At 39.6% G+C, this 19,094-nt stretch overlaps 2 protein-coding genes across 26 annotated transcripts in view; both read right to left on the bottom strand.

The window, feature by feature from the left end:
* UBP1 (upstream binding protein 1) overlaps positions 1-5,076 on the bottom strand; it is a 68,990-nt gene extending 63,914 nt beyond the window's left edge. Inside the window, exon 1 of the mRNA XM_059728747.1 lies at positions 4,863-5,076. Within this exon, the coding sequence (XP_059584730.1) occupies positions 4,863-4,936 (74 nt within the window). The 5' untranslated portion in view covers positions 4,937-5,076. The remainder of the gene's footprint in view (positions 1-4,862) is intronic.
* An 11,718-nt stretch (positions 5,077-16,794) lies between these two features.
* The window catches only part of CLASP2 (cytoplasmic linker associated protein 2), a 218,126-nt gene continuing 215,826 nt past the window's right edge, over positions 16,795-19,094 (bottom strand). For all 25 annotated transcript variants that reach the window (XM_059728738.1, XM_059728722.1, XM_059728727.1 and 22 more), the window contains one exon: positions 16,795-19,001. In XM_059728738.1, coding sequence (XP_059584721.1) covers positions 18,915-19,001 — 87 coding nt within the window. In that variant the 3' untranslated portion in view covers positions 16,795-18,914. The remainder of the gene's footprint in view (positions 19,002-19,094) is intronic.

The raw sequence follows: 19,094 nt of genomic DNA, 5'->3' as shown, positions 1-19,094 counted from the left end.
CGGAGTCCCGTCAACCAGGGACTACGGCTGTGGGTCAAAGTCAGGCTGCAGCTGATGCCTTCTTCCACAAGCTCCCTGCTCCTATCAAGAGACAGATACATGTACAGTACTAGCTTGCGTGAACCACATTCACTTCAAACTAAATATCCACCTCAATGAGATGTCTATTCCTCTGTCTACCTCAATCTTTAAAGCTAACTGCCTACTGTCAAAAAGCCTGACACTGAATCGATTAATTCGTCATATGTGTGGATTGAACCCATGAGCAAGAGAACAGACATCCACTTTTGATTCTAAAAATGTAGCCACAGGCCTGCAGCGGCCCAGGCCAGAAGACAGGAGGCACTAGAGCATGCCTCCCTGCTACCGTGGAGCAGACAGCTTGGGCCAAGGCTAGGCTGCCCACCAGGGGTGACTAGTGCCTCCTGAGTCTGTGGAGGCAACATTTGTGGGCAGGCCTGATGGAGGTGGCTCAGGGGCCAAAAGCCCCATATCCACTCCTATACTTCTGTGCCGCAGTTTAGTGCCCCCCTCGCCCCCACAACAAGCCCACACAACAAAAAAAACTGTTGCGCCCTGACCAGTGCCAAGTCAGGGGCAATCGGGGGGCTTATGTCCTCCCGTGCGCACTGTACCAGTCACCTGTGATGCCAACCCTGCAACACAGAGGTGCAAAGCATCCTGGGATGCTGTGGGACTGCCAGTTACTTTGAATCTGGAGGGAATCTGGGACAAAAAAGTTCAATAAACCAATTTAACCTATATCAGTGAAGTCTACATCCATCCAGGCTTTTCTTAAGCTAGTCTCAGCCATTTTTAAAGCAATTTGTGTGCACTGAACTTCTTTTGTATTACATATTTGAACTGGTTTCTGATTGCTTATACGAGTTGTGTGTAATTTCTGTCCCTAGCCTAAAGGTGCATCTCTACCCTGTGTTCCAAGAGATGTTTTGCCATCGCTGAGACCTTCTCTTGTTTCTCGCAGTTTGTACTCCGAGAGATGTGAGCCATCTCTCAGCATGGCCTAGAGAAGGCAAGGTAGATGTGCATCTTTACAGACTAAGATCTCTCTCTCACACACAAAAGCTTGTGCTCATGCTTTCTCCCCTACATACATCATGAATTTAAGATTCATTCTTGTGTTCAGCATTTTATATTGAATATTTTGAGTAGGTCTCCACTGAGTAAATTGGCTGTTGTGAATCCCATCCCAAGATGCTTAATTCTATCCATGCACCACATAGCAAGTGTAGCATCACACTCATGGCTCTGGATTCTACTCCTGAAGCCAGGTTTCTAAAAAAAAATAGGTATAGCAATGCTCAGCATCAAACTTTGAAGATATACTCCATTACCTTAAGTGGCTAAAGCTTATGCTTTTCATGGTGGAAGTTCAGGAATTCAAACCCCAAAGTGGGGTCAGTTATGCACAGATTGTGGGAAAATAAGGAAGCTTAATAGTGATAACCTGCTGTCATATTAACCACTGGATTATACAGTTAAATTACTGCACCATCAATTACTTCAGCTTTTTGTGACTAAAGAAGGTGTGGTAAAAATACAGCATAATCTATACACCCTGCTTTTGTAATTGCTTGTGCGCTCCGCATGTTCTCACTCTCGCTTCCACACTTATCACTAAGACAAGTAAACTAACAATTGATTTACGAATAGAACTAAAATTCTGCAGACAGAGCCAGGAACGGATGCAATAAATAACTCCTTACAAGAGATAAGCGAAGAGGGACAGGGAAAAATGTTGATGCAAAGAAATTTTACCCTGACCGAAGGATGACCAGAGGGGCTTAAGAACTGCCCCTGGGAGGGGATTTAAGATGTAAATGAGACATATATGTAAACCGTCATAAAACATGTAACTGCTAAGACATACGATGCAAGACATAATGCTAAGTCTGCCAATAATTGCACGACACGTTGAAATCTATTGTTTACGTTGGCTATAAAAAGAAGCTTCAGACACAGTTTGAAGTCGACTCGGCTTTGAACATTGAGTTCCCTTGTCGACCTGTTTGCAAACAATAAACTCGAGTTGGACCCGGCCTGCGTGTGTATGACTCTCTCCTTGAGGTGTATTGGAAAAGCCTCCAGGGGCACGAAACTAGCTGTTTGTGCAACAAAGGCATCATGAAAAGCAAAAGCAGAGCTTTTGGTGACTGCCTAGTAGGCCTGATTCTATTGACCCCGATTTCAACAGGTGTGGGATCAGGCTGAGATACAGACTGAAATAATGTAAGGTGTACTGACAAATGTAGCTCTAGTGTAAGCATAAGAACCCCGCCCCCAACGCGCACACACACAAACACACACACACACACACAGAGATGTTATTAATACAACAGGCTGCTACATTTGGCATGCTTAAGTTTAACAAGGAGATTCTACTAAATGGAATTTAAGGAATAAAGTGATCATGTAATTGCAGACTTCTGCAGTGTCTATGCAGAAGAAAATAGCTGGATCTTGCAACGAAGTCTAGGACTATTGTTTCCTCCCAGATACCCGATTTCTTTCAGCTGAAGGTCTGGGGCCTAATACTTCAATAGAAATCTGCCACTGAAGAACAGCTGTGATTCTCAAACTTTTCAGACTTAATGCATGCCTTGTTTGACTCGAGGTATCCCCCTCCCATAACCTTTGTGAACTGAACAGCACCCAATTTCAGAAACTTTACCCCAGTGCTAGCCTCTTTCCCAGTAACCTTTCCCAGTGGCCAGGCAGAGATGACCCTGTGCATATGTTCATCTCCTCACACCTGCTTATTTTCTCAGACCTTATATCACCTTTCAAAAGATCATTTGGAACCCCAGGATGGCCCAGCACCCAGGTTGAGAATAACTGGCCTACAGGATTGAGGCCCAAATTTGAGCATGCTGCTTTTATTTAGATTACTTATCTAGACTAATTTTAGGTCCTAATTCTGAAAACACATATACACATTTAACTTAATTCACATGAGTTGTCCCACTGAACCAGACTTCCAAACCAAAATACAGCCATATGTCATCACCCAAAGGCACACACAAGACATAGGCAAAGGGTGCATCTACACTTGTTCTTTACTACAGAGTTGACTAATTAGCTCCACGGTAAAGCATCACCATCTACATGTGTGCTGGCATTAGGGTGCGGTAAACTAATTAACTACTCTGTAACATAGTACTGTTGGAGACAGGACTATCTTATGGCGGAATAACTGCACTGAAATGCACATGTTGATGGTGACGGGCTGGCTGAGGCACAAGGGTGCTAAAGAGTAGGGGCCACTTGCCTTCTAGCCAGCCACATGGCTCCAGACTGTCAGCACTCTTATGCCCCAGCCAGCCCAGCCACCCAGGGCTGACCTCCTATGCCCCTTCCAGCCCAGGGCTGCTCCACCCCAGCTCAAATTACTACTGTTCTGGGCACACGTGTAGACGCTGCGCCCAGAAACAGTTTCCTCCAGCTCAAACAGCTACAGAGTTTATTGCATCACATTAACTGTACCTGGCAATGCACTGAGTAAGGCTGAATTTGTCACTGTTTGTGTAGAAGCATTACTGTGAGAGAGTGTGTGCACATGACGTGCATAAGAAAAGGCAGAAACAAATACAAGGAAGGAGTAGAGAAAAACTTAAGGACCCACCCAATCTGAACAAGTGCTGAAAATACTTTTTAGATTAAGTGCTGATTGGGAAAAGGGATTTGGAACTGTGAGCAAAGACACTATTTTTTGGTTTCCCCACCAAATTTGAATATTCAAGAGCTTGGATTTTTAGCTAAATGCTAGTGTCAAAGTGGCATGATCTCTTAATGTAGTACAAAAGAAGTCTTATTAGCCTGTCTGAATTTCATACTACCTGAAGTCTGTACTAACATTAAGTTTTAGTTATATACAACTCTGCTGCACAATTCTATTGCTTTCATACCAAAGGACTGAAGTTCCATTTGTTTGGGTCACCAAAACTCATATATAGTTTTAATGTTATTGTTATAGTGTAAGTTAATAAGTATTTCTCCAATAGAAGCATCCTATTCAACAAGTTTAAAAGGACAAGAGTAAAATTGTTGTGATACTTTACATTATTTTTTAAATGCTATTAAAAGTTTCTTACATGCATGCAAAATATTTGCCCAAACGTGTCAATTTAAGATTAATGCAAATTAATGTCAATCAAATTATGAACAAAGATTTTAAATGCAATAGGCAAGGCTATTCTGAAACTTATCTGAATGCTTTTAGAAGAGTATATTATAAAGAAAAATAATTTTAGTATTAAGTAACAGCTTGAATATCATAACCATTGCATTTAATTTCTGAAAAGATAAGGCAAGTTCACAGCTTATGGACAGATTCCAATGCAATAGATTACATAGTGCGTCACAATTTCAGGTTTGATTCTCATTGGCACATATTAAACTTTAACTATTATAAATCCCCCATTTTTCCTTCAGATGAAGTAGAAATAAACAAACACAATGCAGTAGACACGTTGGTCTCTTAAAGTTTATAATTATTTTATGTACATAAAACACACAAACTTTGTATAAATTGCATGCCAAATTAGCCATCACTGCATGTTTCAATTATTCCAATTCGATTTCACAATGGTGAATATGTTTCTATAAAAATATACTGTGGTTGTTATTCACATATGCCCTGTAGTACAATTTGTAAAAACAAAGTTCTAGTAATGAAACACTCTCTGCAAAGTGGTGCTTTTACTAGATTCCTTCAGTGAACCCTTAGATTTGTGGATCAGCCAGGTCCTTTCCCAAAAACCATATTCTCTTAGTATGTACTTCTTGTACATATCTGTTGTTTGGAAAAATATTAAAAATAAACCCAATCACTGTTTTCTTACCGCAGATAGCTGTTGTTACTCGTGGGAAACTGGTGATGGTGATAGGGCTCAGGCTGGGTGTGCCAGAAAAGCATTTTAGGATGAGATGATACACTGTGCTCAACTAAGAGATAGTCACTGCTGTGATGGGGAAGAAGGAAAAAAAATTCAGATGAAAGTTGCTGGCTGAGTTTCCTCTTGCACCTTTAGTTAGCTACCTGTGATGTTTGCCAGAAATAATTTCCTCTGGGGCAGACAGCAGCTTCCCCTCCACCCACCTACTGCTTCTGCTCTCCCAACTTGTTCTGCTTTCAGCTACTGCCCAGCTGCAAAGTTTAATTACTAGCTACTGTGACGTCAGGTGCAGAGCAGAAAGCAGCAACATCCAGCTGCTTATCTCCTCCCCTCTCTTCCTCACTGTTCAGGTGCAGAGTTGCTGCCACTTCTGGCATCCAGAAGAGGAATTTGCATTACAGAACAAAATAAAGCAAGAACAACTTTTGATCTCTTCTCCATCTATTTTAGCCTAATTTGCCACCTTGCCCTGCCTTCAGTTATGGTTGCAGCCCTTTGTGTAGCCCACTCAAAATATTTGATCACCATAAGCTGCACACGCGTTGCTCAATGACAAAAACTGGGATCTAAGGTGAATAACGTGCATCAAGTATTTGCCTTCTTGGTAGAATTTGGTGCTGTACCTCTTGTATCTGTTAGGTCAGTGGTCTCCAACCTTTTTAAGTAGATCACCATTGGCATTTAAAAGTAACCCAAGATCTACCCTGCGCCACCCCCACCCCTGCCCAGCAGGTAAGTCTATGGGGGGCAGATAGAGGCAGGGAGAAAAAAAATGATTTGGGGGCATGCCTCTCCAACAGGTAAGTCCCACCCGGCTGGGGCCCCACTCAACTTACACCTGCTCCTGCCTCTGCAGCACTGTCCCTCACCACAGGGGCCTTGATCTAGCCCCAGCCTCTTCCCTCCCCCATGGACTTACCTGCTGGGCTGGGACACACGCATGCATGCACACAGGCACTCAGCCCCATACCCCAGCCCCATCAACTCCAAGATCTACCAGGGGATCAAGATCCACTGGCTGGTGACCACTGTGTTAGGCAATTGTCTACATCAGGAGTTTTCAACCTTTTTAAATAAGTGTACCCCCGGCAGCCCCCTTTTTAATAAATGTACCCCAGGGAGGAGTAGGGAGCAGCCAGACACTGAGCAGGGGTGGTGAGCGGTTGGAAGTACAGCCGGGGGGGGGGGGGGTGGAATCAGCGTCTGTGCTGCCCTGCTCCTGTGAGGCAGTGGCATTGGGTGGCAGCACTCCCTCTGGCCTGCCCCCGCATACCCCCTGGGACCTTTCAAAGTACCCCCAGTGGTACACATACCCCTGGTTGACAACTCCTGGTCTACATGCAACCAAGTGGCATGTTGCTACCCAGTTTAACACAGCTCCTACTGCCTCTTTCCTTTCTCTCAGGATTAAGCAAATTCTCTCTCTCTCTTTTTAAATTGAAAGTCTGATTATTTGAGGAAAATTGTTCTCTTTGGAACAGAAAGCCTCCTTTCATTTTATCTTCTCTTTGCATTTGATTTTGGTGGTTTCTCTTTCTCTCTTGATTTGCATCGCCAGTTCTGTCTCCTAGTATCTAATGCCCCACATGTTGTTAGCTAACTGTACCACTTTATCCGTGGATTACTGATTTTAGCCAGTCGATCCTAAGCCATGATTACAAACTTCACATTACCAGCATTGGAGGAAGTAGGAGGAAGCTTGAAGGTCATTTCAGTCACTTAGATTCATTCCCCTTCTCTCCCTCTTTGATAAGTGGTGTTCAGAAACAAAACAAAAGCTTATCACTCAGAACCCAGTCTTCCTGCATTTCTCTTTTGGCATTCACCTCCTACTTGCTCAGATTTGCTGTCCAGGATTTTTTTTTCCATTTTGATGTTGACTCAGACTGCTAAGAGCAGCTAGTTCTTGATTTGCAAAGGTAAAATGGGATGCCATTCAGATCACCTTGGTTGATAACACTGACCTGCAGAGGGCATCTGTTTGAAACAGAAATTTTGGCAAATACAAGTTGTTTGGGCATGAGGCTGTTTTAAATTCTTTATCTGAATGAATAGCTCCAATGAGCTTTTCCTTTATTTAGAAGGTATTCTAATGTTGTAATACAACCAGCGATATAAAACTCAGCAGATCAAAGAAAAAAATGTCAGAGAACACAAAGGGGACACACTTATCAAAGTGAAGTGACCCTTACCATGAACAGCAACACCAAAACCACCCCTCAGTCTTTAGAATTTATTTTCATATTTATTCAAATTTATTTTTGAGTTGGTTCTTACAGACAACTCCAAACAGCAACAAAAAAAAAAATGGAGGTAGAAACAAAGGGAAAGATCAGTGAAAAAGAAAGAAAAGAATAGGTATGATTGTCCCAGCAGATGTATACAAAGATGCAAGATTTGTTGTTGTTTTTATTTCATTGGCTTTTATTTTTTTTGTGATATGTTTTATTGGACTAACTCTAACAAGGAGATATATTAGACAAGCTCTCAAGCAAGTGTCCTTCCTCAGGTCTGGAACAGAAGCAGGTGCAATTAACTACCAGAAAAAATGATGACTTGTGTTTAAGTCCATGAGTAAAAGAAAACAGGCACTTAAACGAGTGGAGGACAACTGTAAACTAGGAGCAAAGAAAAAGTTACCAGAAGTAACTTTGAAGTAAGAGAAATGTATTTGGATAATCTATTTAAATAGAAAGATCCTAGAACTACTGGCTTTGTATAGTTTACCCTGCCTTCTACCTGACTATGGACTAACATAGCTAACTACCTTCGTGTGCGGTTTAACACATTATTCTTCTCTGCTAAGAGATGCTATAGGGAAAAGGTGTCAGCAAAAATCTTGATAAACTGATTTGGTCCCGATTCATTAAATTAATGCTGTATTTTAATTGCACCTCAGGAACAAATAAAATAAGAGCAATCCCCCAAACTTCTTAGTTTAGTTCATGTCTCTCACTTTCCCAAGTAGCAGTTTTGGACACCTCTGTAGAAAAGCTTTATGGATATTAGTATGCATAGCCTCTTTTGATCATTGTCATGGATCAAAATCACTTACTAGCAGTGACAAATAAACAGCACTACTTGAGGATGCGACTAAAAGCTTTCCATTTGGTTTGCTTCATCTAGTGGCAAGAGGTACAAATAAAATCACCCCATTTGACCTAGCTGTTGGAGCTGACCTCAGGCAGTAGTGCAAATATGCTAGGCCTAGTGTTCCTGGGCCCCGCTTCTCTTACTCTGTTTTTCACAAAAAGGAAAGCAATCCCACATTCTTCCATTTGGAGGCAGCAATAATTTCCCTTCCCTCCTTTGAAGGCAGTGGGTATCTCTTTCCTTAAATCTACAGATCCCCAATGGACGTGGGAGGAGGGAACTATGCAGAGGCCTCTTCTCATGCAGCTTCCAGGTCTCAGGACAGCTTGGCAATCTGTTGTGAGATGCTCTCTCAAAGTCCCACCAGCAGGCAGGAAATTATGGCAACAATGGTCACAGATCTTCTGACAGAACAGCTATTTGTTGGAATATACCAAATCAAAGACCAAACTTTCCACAGGAATGAACTAGTTCTCATAAAGCTCTTCAGAAAAAAAGCTTTTCAGGATCAGGACACAATTTCTGGTCAAAGTAAGAGGAACTCCAGAATAGCCCACAGCTCAGCAGTGAGAGCACTCACTTGGGCGTGGGAGACCCGGAGTCAGGCCCCTACTCTGCTTTCTTCTTGCACCCTCTCTCACTTTTCTCTTTTCGCAAAAATAAAACAGTTCTTGAGTTCATCTTCAGACAGAAATGGAAGCTGTTCCAGGAACAAATGGAGAATTCGGACAAGGAGCTACAGATTAGTTCAGTTACTGTCTTCTGAGTTAGAAAATGAGCATGGCTATTCCTACCCCTTCCTCTTGCAAATCTGGATCTCTGCTTGCCAGAGGGAGCAAGGCAGAGAAAAGCTCTACAGGTCATGAGTGAAAAGGTACCACACTTCAGGGTCTTCTTTCCATACCATGTCTAACCACAATCTAAAATTCTGGCTTCACTTGGATCACAGAAGATATACCACCACCACAGAAGAGCAAGTGAAGTCAAAATCATTATAACATATAGATGAAAAAATTAATGTGTGCCCATCACCAGTCTTTTACCTTCCGGCTGATTCCTCATCCAGAAGTCTTATTGCAGCCTAAAGATACATATACACAAGGCCACTGCTTTTCAGTGATGCAAGAAAATCAAAGCGACTCCTAATGGAAATCTTGGATTATTTACTTCTGTCACTAAAATACAGTATGCAGTAGCTTAATCTCTCACAATTGGTAAGGAAACTATTCCAACACATACATTTAGGTTTGCATATTCCTTAGTAGGTGTTCTTGTGCACTGACTCAAAGATCATACATACTGCAGCTTAAAGGGAGGAGCCTATAAAATAGAATCGTTTCATTTTTGATTAAACCGATGTAAAAGCAAAATTTCTATAAAAGTTTAAAGTAAATGTATTAGGGAGAACAGTGGCAAGGTGTAGGGGCTCCACAGGGGTGCATTTACACCCTGAGAGCTGGTGCTCCCCCTGACAGGCTGCACTCCTCGCTTAGGCAACAGGCAAAGGGGCCCACTAGTGCCCCCCTGGGAGCACTGACCGGGGAGTGGGAGTGCTGGATGAAGCACCCCGCCAGTCACTGACTGGTCGCTTGGGGGGCACTTGCCCCCCCTAAGGTGGCACCAGTTGCCCATGAGGGAGAGGCAGCTAAGATTAGTTTAAAGAATGGTACCATAAGAAGTGATACTGTACAATTTATTTTAGAAGCATGTGCCTGCACTGTCAGCCTGGAAAAATACCGAGTAAACCTTACTGATGACTAAGGCTGCCCCCTTCATTGATCCAATTTCTGCTTCTCCATGAAGTGGTCCTCATGCAGGTTCTTTGGCTGGGCCAGACTCCTGTCAGTAGCTAGGGGTCTATAGAAACTCAAAGTTTTGTAACGACCCTGCCTCTCAAAAAGAAGCAGTAACCTGAATTGCATTGTAACATCACCTTCTCCAGCTTCACAAACATAAGACGCTTCTTTTCATTCCTTTTCCACAAATATAATTTAGAACTCAGAAGCTGTATCCAGAAACAAAATCTTCTAACCAGAGGTATAAACAAACAGGCATATGCAATGATGCCATTTTAATGTGCTTTTAAGTATTTTAATCACTATCTCCTTTATAACATCCTTCTGGGTTTATATGCAACCGTGTAAGACCCTGGTCTTAATTTAAAAGGCAATGACAGATGCTCAACATATCATAATATCATGTCCGAAACCCTGATTCAGTCAAAACTTCAAGAATATGCTGGATGTAGAGCAGGTGTGTGGTGAAGGGGTTACTGCTCCAGTGTATCTGGTTTCCAGTTCTGAGCCTATGTAAATCAAGGTTATGATAGTGCTAGAGCAGGGGCGGGCAATTATTTTGGGTGGAGTTGTGCCAAGCCATTGCAGGCTGCATGACAGGCAACCAGGGGCAGAAAGATATTTTCTAAATTTTTTTTAGGGGCACTGCGGGCCAGATAGAATGGCCAGGAAGGCTGCATCTGGCCCACGGGCTGCATTTTGCCCACCCCTGTGCTAGAGTGACACTATAACCATGAAAGTCTAGAAATTATGCAAAGGCAAGTATTTTTGAGGGAAGGAGTATCTTTTATTGGACCAACTACACATTGGAACAGTTAGACACACTTTTGAATTCAAGGCATTCTTCACCAGGTCTGAGGAGGGAAGCAAGCACAGCAAAATGTAAGCATAGATCAAGGTTACACATATTATCCTTTGCAAAGAACCTCAATCTCTCTTTAGTAAAATGAGGATAATTCTCTCTCACATTCCATGGCTGTTTAAAGGCTCAAATCATTATCCAGAGTATAAAATCATCAGGATGATAGGCAATATGTAAAAATACAGAAGTAAAATAGTATTATGTTACAAAATAATATTGAATGGCTGGGAGCAATCCCAACAGTCCAATGATTGTTAATTTAATATCCTCTCATTAAAGTTCTCCTGTTTTGATTTATCCTGCTGGTAAAATAATGTAACAGAATATAGGCCATCTTCAACGATAAACAAATTTGTCACTGGTTTAACTTTACCTAGCTCTCTCATCTGGAATAGTGTTTGATGAAACGTAATAGAAACCCCAACTGCCCTTGACTAATAACCTCTAGACATGAATGCATGCTATTACTTTCATTACATTTATTCTTATAAATCCTAATGTTTGGGGACAAATAAGGATGAACACACAGTGTGTTCTTAGGTTTATACTGCTTATATTGTCAGAGAGCTTTTTTCTCTCATGGCCCATCTTGGGCAACATATAAACTACATAGATTTGTGCAAAGGAGCACTGTATACACAAACAACAAAAAACTGTTTATTTAAAACACCTCTTACCCTTTGCTTGTATTTTGTATACGAAGTCTTGAGCCTGAAATTTGAGGTGGATGAGCAAGTTTTGTCCAGGGGTGGACCTGCAGTTCTGCACGCTCTTCAGGGAACGGAGTTCTAACTGTTGGACTTCTCCCAACAGACCAAGTCAAATGAGTTGCTCTCTACTTAGGTGACACCTGAGTTGATGAACCATATTGCCAACCAGTACCTGACAGATCAGACTCTTCAGCTGAGTAGTAAATTGCCTTCTCATGAAACTACAGTATGGCACTAAAATACTGACACTGGATATTTAAATTGAGCTAAACTCCTTTGTCCTCAATTTAACATCATCTACCCCTCTCATCTGGAATACTGCCTTATAAAACATTACAATTAATTAAATATTTAATATACTGAAGATAAATTGTAAAACTTTAGGAAAAAATTGCACGTTTCATCGCCTGGAACTTAAAAATCTTCTGACTGTGGCTGGATCATGCAGAAATGTGGAAGCTTACTTTTCCAGTTTATCCAATGTTAATTCAAGCCAGTTTCATTGCAAGGAAAATCTCAGCAAATTATAGTTCCATTTCAAAATACAATAGGTAGATCACAATAAACTGCAGTGCTATCATTCTGAAATTGTGGTGAAGGGCATATTATGAAAAGGAGAGGGAGAAGCTCTGCGTCATGCTTTTCAGAGTCTTTCAATTCTTTCTTGACATTGTCTGTACTTAAACCCACTTATTATCACCTTTCAGACAGAGACCCTATAGACACTGGATTAAGCCCAGTAACTCATTTTCATAATCTAATGATTAACAAGCAGATATTAATGTTGAGGCACTCTTGCCCCAGTGTGGATTTGATCTTATGATACCAGGATTGAAAGATGTCCCTCACATTTATGCATTTCTGAATAGATTAGTTAGACCTCAGTGCTGCAAGGCCTGTATTGTGTAACTATTTTGCTAATGCAATAAGATTTTTCCCTGCTGGCACAAGTGAGGTAAATAGTCTGGCAAGAAGACTTGTCTCTCTACAAGCAGAACTTGTATTCTTGACATAAGGAAGATTCAAAATCTTCTACAGTTTTTCTCCTCCTGTTAGGATCCAACTGATAACTCTAGTGACAAGAACAGACAATGGAAACAGGTAAACTTAATCTAATGATGTCCCTGTGCTTTCAGGATAACAAGTCTCAGGTTTATTGTAGTTGCAGAATAATTATCATTTCCCTGGCATCTGGAATGAGGTTTAATATTTTGACCTTTGCTCTTAGAAGTGGTACAAGGTACATTAAGTTACTGAAGTTTCATCTATTTTGGCTGAATCAAAAAGGTAATTTATAGGCAACTCTTTCTCTGTCTTGCAGGGCTCTGTGATTCATGATATATAATCAGCTTCACAGAACAAGGAGAGTTAAAGTAATGTCAAGTAAAGCCAGAGCTTTTTTCCTTTCAGGCCTACCAGTCACCTCACACAAAAGATGAAAGAACTTACCCTTTCCCCTGTTTCACTCGAAAAAAAATCTGATCTAAAGTATATAAAGCTGAGATGTGAAAGGAGGTGGTGGTAGTTCTTAACCCCAAGACAAATAGTGTTCATGGGCCCTATAAATTCTATTGCCTCCTTGATGTACTGTATGAAAAGCCTCATAAAGAAACAGCCCAGCAGAACAAAGCATCATGGGATGCATGACCAGAAAGCAAACTTCACTTGGATCATGGAGTAAAAACCACAGCCGGTATGCACTGCTCACACAACAGCTGATGCAATTACTTAATGCAATGCAAAAAAACCCAGTTAGAAAATATCAAGTGCAGACATGCCCTTTGTCTTCCTCCATGTTCATGCCTCTTTGGTAGGACAGAACCTGTACATTGATTTACCATATTTTCTAACAAGATGCACCTTTTTCCCAAAAATCAGCCCCCAGGGTACACTTTAAGCATGGAAGCTGTTTTCTTCCTTGCTTAAAAGGGAGTAAATAAGTCTGGAGACACTGCATGCCATGCAGCTGCCAAGAGGGCAGAGTCCTATGTCAACTTTCTCACGGCGAGAGGTAGGTAGTCATTTTAGTCTGAAGTAGGGCAGATTTGCACATTACAGACTATAGTTAGGGTTCTACTTAATTAATGGTTTAATTGATTTTGTGGAAACCATGAGATTTGGGATTGTCTGTGAAATCAACACCAACAAAAAAATAAAATACTGGCTCCTCAGTGGGAGCTAGCAATCCTCACTGCTGTGAGGGGAAGGTGCCAGCTAGAGGGATGGCATGAATATTGCTGGCTACCTGCCTTGTCCCTTCTCCCCCTCCTCTCTGCTAATCAGCACCAAGGGACGGTGACACACAAAGGGCAGCCAGCAGTCAATATGGTGACTGCCCTCATCCCCCCTTCCCCCTGGGCCTCCCTGCGCTGCAAAATGACTGCAGAATTAGAACCTTACACCACAATCAACCCACGGAAATTGTTAAGTACCCCTGCGATTTAGGTAGACCCTTAACTACAATGAACATTCCTAGGCTGGAACCATTTTTTATATTAGTCTTCTCATGTAAGGCTCCTTACAGCTGAATCATCTCTTGTTTTTTTATTTGCTTTGCTTCACCTGCTAATGGAGGAATAAAGAAGTGTTCAAGCAGTTGGGAGCACACAGAGAATAAATCCCAGAAATGTTGACCCTTGATAACAGAGTAGAAGTAGCAGATAGAGTATCTTGGAAGAGAAATTTTCTGTTTTAAGTAAGTCTGTAATAGATATGGAAATTGATCTGAACCATTGCTCTGCCTATACTGCTGGAGGCCAATAGTCTGACACCCAAACCACATGGGTGAAAGCCAGTTCCCGAGGTCTGTTTGACAAGTCTGAACCAAGTAGTATTTGCAGAAAAAAGGATGCATCTCCAAAAGTCTGATGGAAAAGAAATTAAGGACTGACAGAGGAGGTATATTCCTGTAAAAAGTGAGGCAAAATTCCTGTTTGATGGCAAAACACTTTGAGAGCTTTGATGGATTTAATAGTGACATTAATTACCAATTACACAAGTCCCATGATTCACTCAGGTGTATGTTTAGCTTCATGTTAAACTGTACTTGAAGATGGGTTTTTGTTTATGGTCAAGAACAGTTTAAGAAGGAATCCATGTGGATTCTTGATAATAGTGTTAATTACTATTGTGTGTTGAGAGAATTTAGGAAAACAGTTATAATGCTGCACAAAGAGGATGCTCCAGGGAAAGCCAGTTGAGATTTCCTGCAACAAAACATCAACCTACTGCTGTGGGTCATGGAAGGCCTGAATATCACATGCAAGTGTAAGGGCTAGTGAAAAGATAGAAAATAATAGTACAAAATGATAAAAATAAGTAAACTAATCTCTAATCCTCCTGCAGTTGCTTTCTTTTGCTTCTCTCTCTTTGACAGTATTTTAAGGACCAGTAAGAGGGGGAAGGGGGAAGAAGTTGCAATAGAAAAAATTGGCTAAAAAAAATAATTCCAAAACACTATTTTCAAAGAACAATACTGATTGAATACATTCACAGTGATCTCTAGTACTGTTTTCAAATAATACATATGCATTTTTTTAAATAAGCAAATTTAACTTAATGCTTATACAAAATATAAGTGAGCATAATACAGCCTGTAAATACAGAAGTGAAAATGTAAGTTCATAAATACAATTTATCAAAACTAAATCTATATTGAAAAAAAAGGATATGATGAAATGAGCTATAATTTTCACAGTTGTGAAATAGCTATATTTCTTTCCGCACACTACCAACTTGAAACTGCAGTTTAGTTTCTGAACTACTTTTAAATACATTTCTGTACCATTTTTATACTTGATGGAAAGTACACAAATTAATGGTATGGTTTTTGTCAAACCATTATCACAATGCCTCCAAAAACAATTCACATTTAGAAAAGTATCTTTTGTAATATTTGGTCATTATCTGCTGCTACTGCTTAATAGTAACAGAACGCTTAAAGTTTAAAAATACTTTTGTATGAATTAACACAAGAATTTTCAAATACAATTACCCCACTACAATTTTTCATTTAAAACTGATAATTCAATTACTTTTAATTGCATGTATTTAATGTTTATGTTGTTTCCGATTCAGTTTTCAAAATTAGACATTTATGAACGGTTTAAACAATTATATACAATGAATCTTGCAGGAATTATGCATAGCTTGATTACAAATCTCTCTGATTGCTGATAAAGTTACACACACACACACACACTTTTTGTACTTATTATACTGGTTAAAAATCTGTGGTAGCCACCATTTGGATAATTAGGAAGTTCCCTAGCTGGAAATGTAACTATGTCTAGCTGAGAACATAATACTTACTCCCTATCAACAAATGTAAACAGTGGAATACTGAAATCAATAAATTGTTTTCTGAAACACAGGCTAGTGTTACCAGGTCTATAACATTTGCTTTGCTTATGTAAATACCTGTATATGACCACTCTATACTTACAACAAAAGTAAACATTTACTTTTTTTGTTTGCTTGCCACCATTATCTTCTTATCCAACTTTGCAAATTCAGGGTAGGATTACTAGAAGCCTACAAGTATGTATGCAGGGAGGTCTACATTCAGCAATCTCTATTCTGACTGACAGGAATGGTCAGATAAAATAATTATTACAGTTAATTTAAGAACACGAAAATTATTTATGTCTACACTAAAAAAATTAAATGATTTGTAAAATATAACTTTAGTCAAAACATGTTAGGCACCCCTCCATATATGTAAAAAAATATTTCTGAGCCTATAATTTAATTTAGGAAGAAATGTGAGCTACTAGGTTCTGTCCTACAAGTCAAGGAAAAAATATGACACAGCAGACCACAAACATATTTTACAACTGCACAATTCAACATACTTATTTTACAATATAAATGGAACAAAACTCTGATTGTGACAGACTGCAATTGCTAAAGTCCTCTTGAAGTGACCGCTTTAGAAGAATAATTTGTGAGCAAAACCAAATTAAGATGCAATTGGGGCTAAAAGTAGGGCTGTTTAACTTGACTACACATTTGTTTAATTAAAAAAAAAAGTTTTTCAATACTAGTGAAATATAGATAGCAAGACCGTTCCTTGCTAAAAGGGTATTTCTAAAACACCTTAAAACTTCTTCCAAGAGATTGTCTCCCAATTAACAAATGAGATTTGGTAGGTCAATAAAAGTTATAAACTGTTATAAATTAAAATATTCTATTCATTCTCTGAAGCGACTGCTTTTGGTTGTGTAGCTATATGAATAGTGTGCTTTCATGGCATACTAGTTATGCTTATGAGCAGTATAGAAGAACAGTATTCTGGACAGAGCAAGTATGCAGGTTCTTCTACAACCATTTGCTTTGGTTGTATGATGTCAATGACATTTATAATCTGTCATATAGAACATGATTCAATAAAACAGAAATACAGCTTATATACATGGTTAATTTTTTCAAGTAATGTTATGTACATTTTATTGCCAGTATATGCACAATGGTAAGCATAGAACTATAAATACACAATGTAATTAACCAGTAGAAAACAACAAGAATGTTACACAACGGAGGAAAGAAAGGGGAGATACTATTTTCCTGATGCAGCTGCTAAAACAAGGGATGATGACAAATGACAATTTTTTTTTCTTTTTTAAAAGTTTTTACATACATTTCTACAGTTTTTCTCCAATAGGACAGATCTCTGCAACAACAGCAAATTGCTTAACAACCATGTCTCCTCTTTATCAGATTCACTTCAAATCAAAGTGAAAATGACCTGTCAATGTATGCAATTGCAAGTATTCAGCTCCACTGTTATTCAATTTTGTGATTCAGGGTAACTAGTAAGTACAGTGCATTAGCAGTTTGTCATGATATTTGCCTATGTGTTGTAGAATACGGCTTTGAATACACAGTAACAAATGATAATCTGAAAAATAATTAAAAAAAAGATTTCCATAGATAGCTTTTCCACAAGACACTATGGGCAGCAGCTCAGTCAAAAGTAATCACCCTGAAGAGGTAGAGAGAATTTTAGCCTAGCACAGAACATCCTTGGCACTGCTATTTTCTCTCTTATCAGGACACACTTCCTAAAACTAGACAATGAAATGGTAAAAAAACCCCCAAAAAAACGTTAATTTCCATCATTCCTGGAAAGGGTGCTGTTTTACCCCATCTCTTAGATAAGTAGCTTGTCGCTCACTGATCACATCTGAGAAACAAGACATTTAGGGACAGGTATTTACTTGATCTTTGTTCTCTTTCCGTTATCAAGTTCATAAATACAGAGAAGCATTATTCACAATTAACCAAAATAAAAAATGCAAAAAACAACCTGAAAACATTTCCACACCTTAATCCAGATGGGTCTTGACAATGCTATTCAAGGAAACCATGCAAATAATTTGGTGTAGCTTTCCCAACTCATCCAAAACTGTTTTTTTTTTTTTTTAAATTAAAGAGTGGCAAGATCCATAGCGCTTGTGATTCTCCCCCCACCCTAAAATTCAGTGCAGAAAAATCTTACTGTTTTAGAAAGATAACCAATAAACACGCCTCTGCACTGCTGTCATATATCCCCAATGTGACTTATGATACAAAACTACTGATTCCAGCAATTAGGTTGAGAGGAAACAGTCTAGTGATAAATATAAATACGTACTGAGCATGCTTGGTCAGAGCACTCCATTCTAAGGCATCCTGCTTGAAGAAGTGATGGTGACAAGGATGGTTCATGTCCATCAAGTGATCGCTTACTGTGCTGCAAGATAGCAGGCTGCCACGCTATCACCAGTTCTGTACCACTGTACTCTGAAAAGGCTGTCTTCCACATTAGGAGGTACTAGTGGTACTAGTCCCCTACTGCTCATTCTAAATTCTTACTTATGGGACAAACATATACAACCAATGAACAATATCACTTTTACAGAACAGGATCAATCCAGCTTTTTTTTTTTTTTTTTTTTAAACAGGTATAATTCTCAGTCTCCGTAGTACCCCAAACAAGATGTAAATAAGATGATGTACCACCAATACAGTGACCGAGTCTAGATGCAGTTCAGACTGGTCCTGCCTTGTTTCACACCATTTCTTGTTTCTAGCAAAGAACATGATATACTTAAACAAAAGAACAATAAAAAATGTTATTCTGCAGCCAAATGAAAGCAAAGGAATTTAGATTTTTAAATTTTAAAGCTTAAAGCATTCCTGTTTAATTAGCAATTTTTAAAATTCTTTTAAATACAATTTAACACTGGCAAAAGTTAATGGGAAGACACAGAGGAGTGTGAACAGGAAAAGTGATGGATTAGATTTTTTTTTTTAATTAATTTCTTTTATCAACTGATATTAATACTGTTTCTCCTTGGTTTTGGAATAACTCTACTGCAACAGTCACATGCAGGCTGAGGTTAGCCTCCGGTTAAAGGAAAAAAATCCCCCCAAAACAAACAAAAAACCCAAAACAGAACGAGAAGAGTTCGAAAAGGTGAACGTGAGAATTTTCCTTTCACTGATGAGGGTCTGTTCTTTCTTTAGGAGACCTGGTTCACTGTCGCCAGATTCATTAGCTTTGTCCAGAAACGTCTGTTGCTGTATCACCTGCTCCAGAGCCTGTCTGTGCACGTTTGATGTAAAGGTTCAGTAATTTCATCTGCAGATTGAATCCAGAAATTCACTATTTAGTATTTATCAGAGACAAAGTGTAATAGTAAAATCTTTAAATAAGGCTCCCAGCAGAAATAAA

The sequence above is a fragment of the Alligator mississippiensis genome, chromosome 5 (genome assembly GCF_030867095.1).
Source record: "Alligator mississippiensis isolate rAllMis1 chromosome 5, rAllMis1, whole genome shotgun sequence".
Classification (NCBI taxonomy): Eukaryota; Metazoa; Chordata; order Crocodylia; family Alligatoridae; genus Alligator; species Alligator mississippiensis.
The sequence above is the reverse complement of the archived record's forward strand: the minus strand, read 5'-3'. Positions and strand labels throughout refer to the sequence as shown.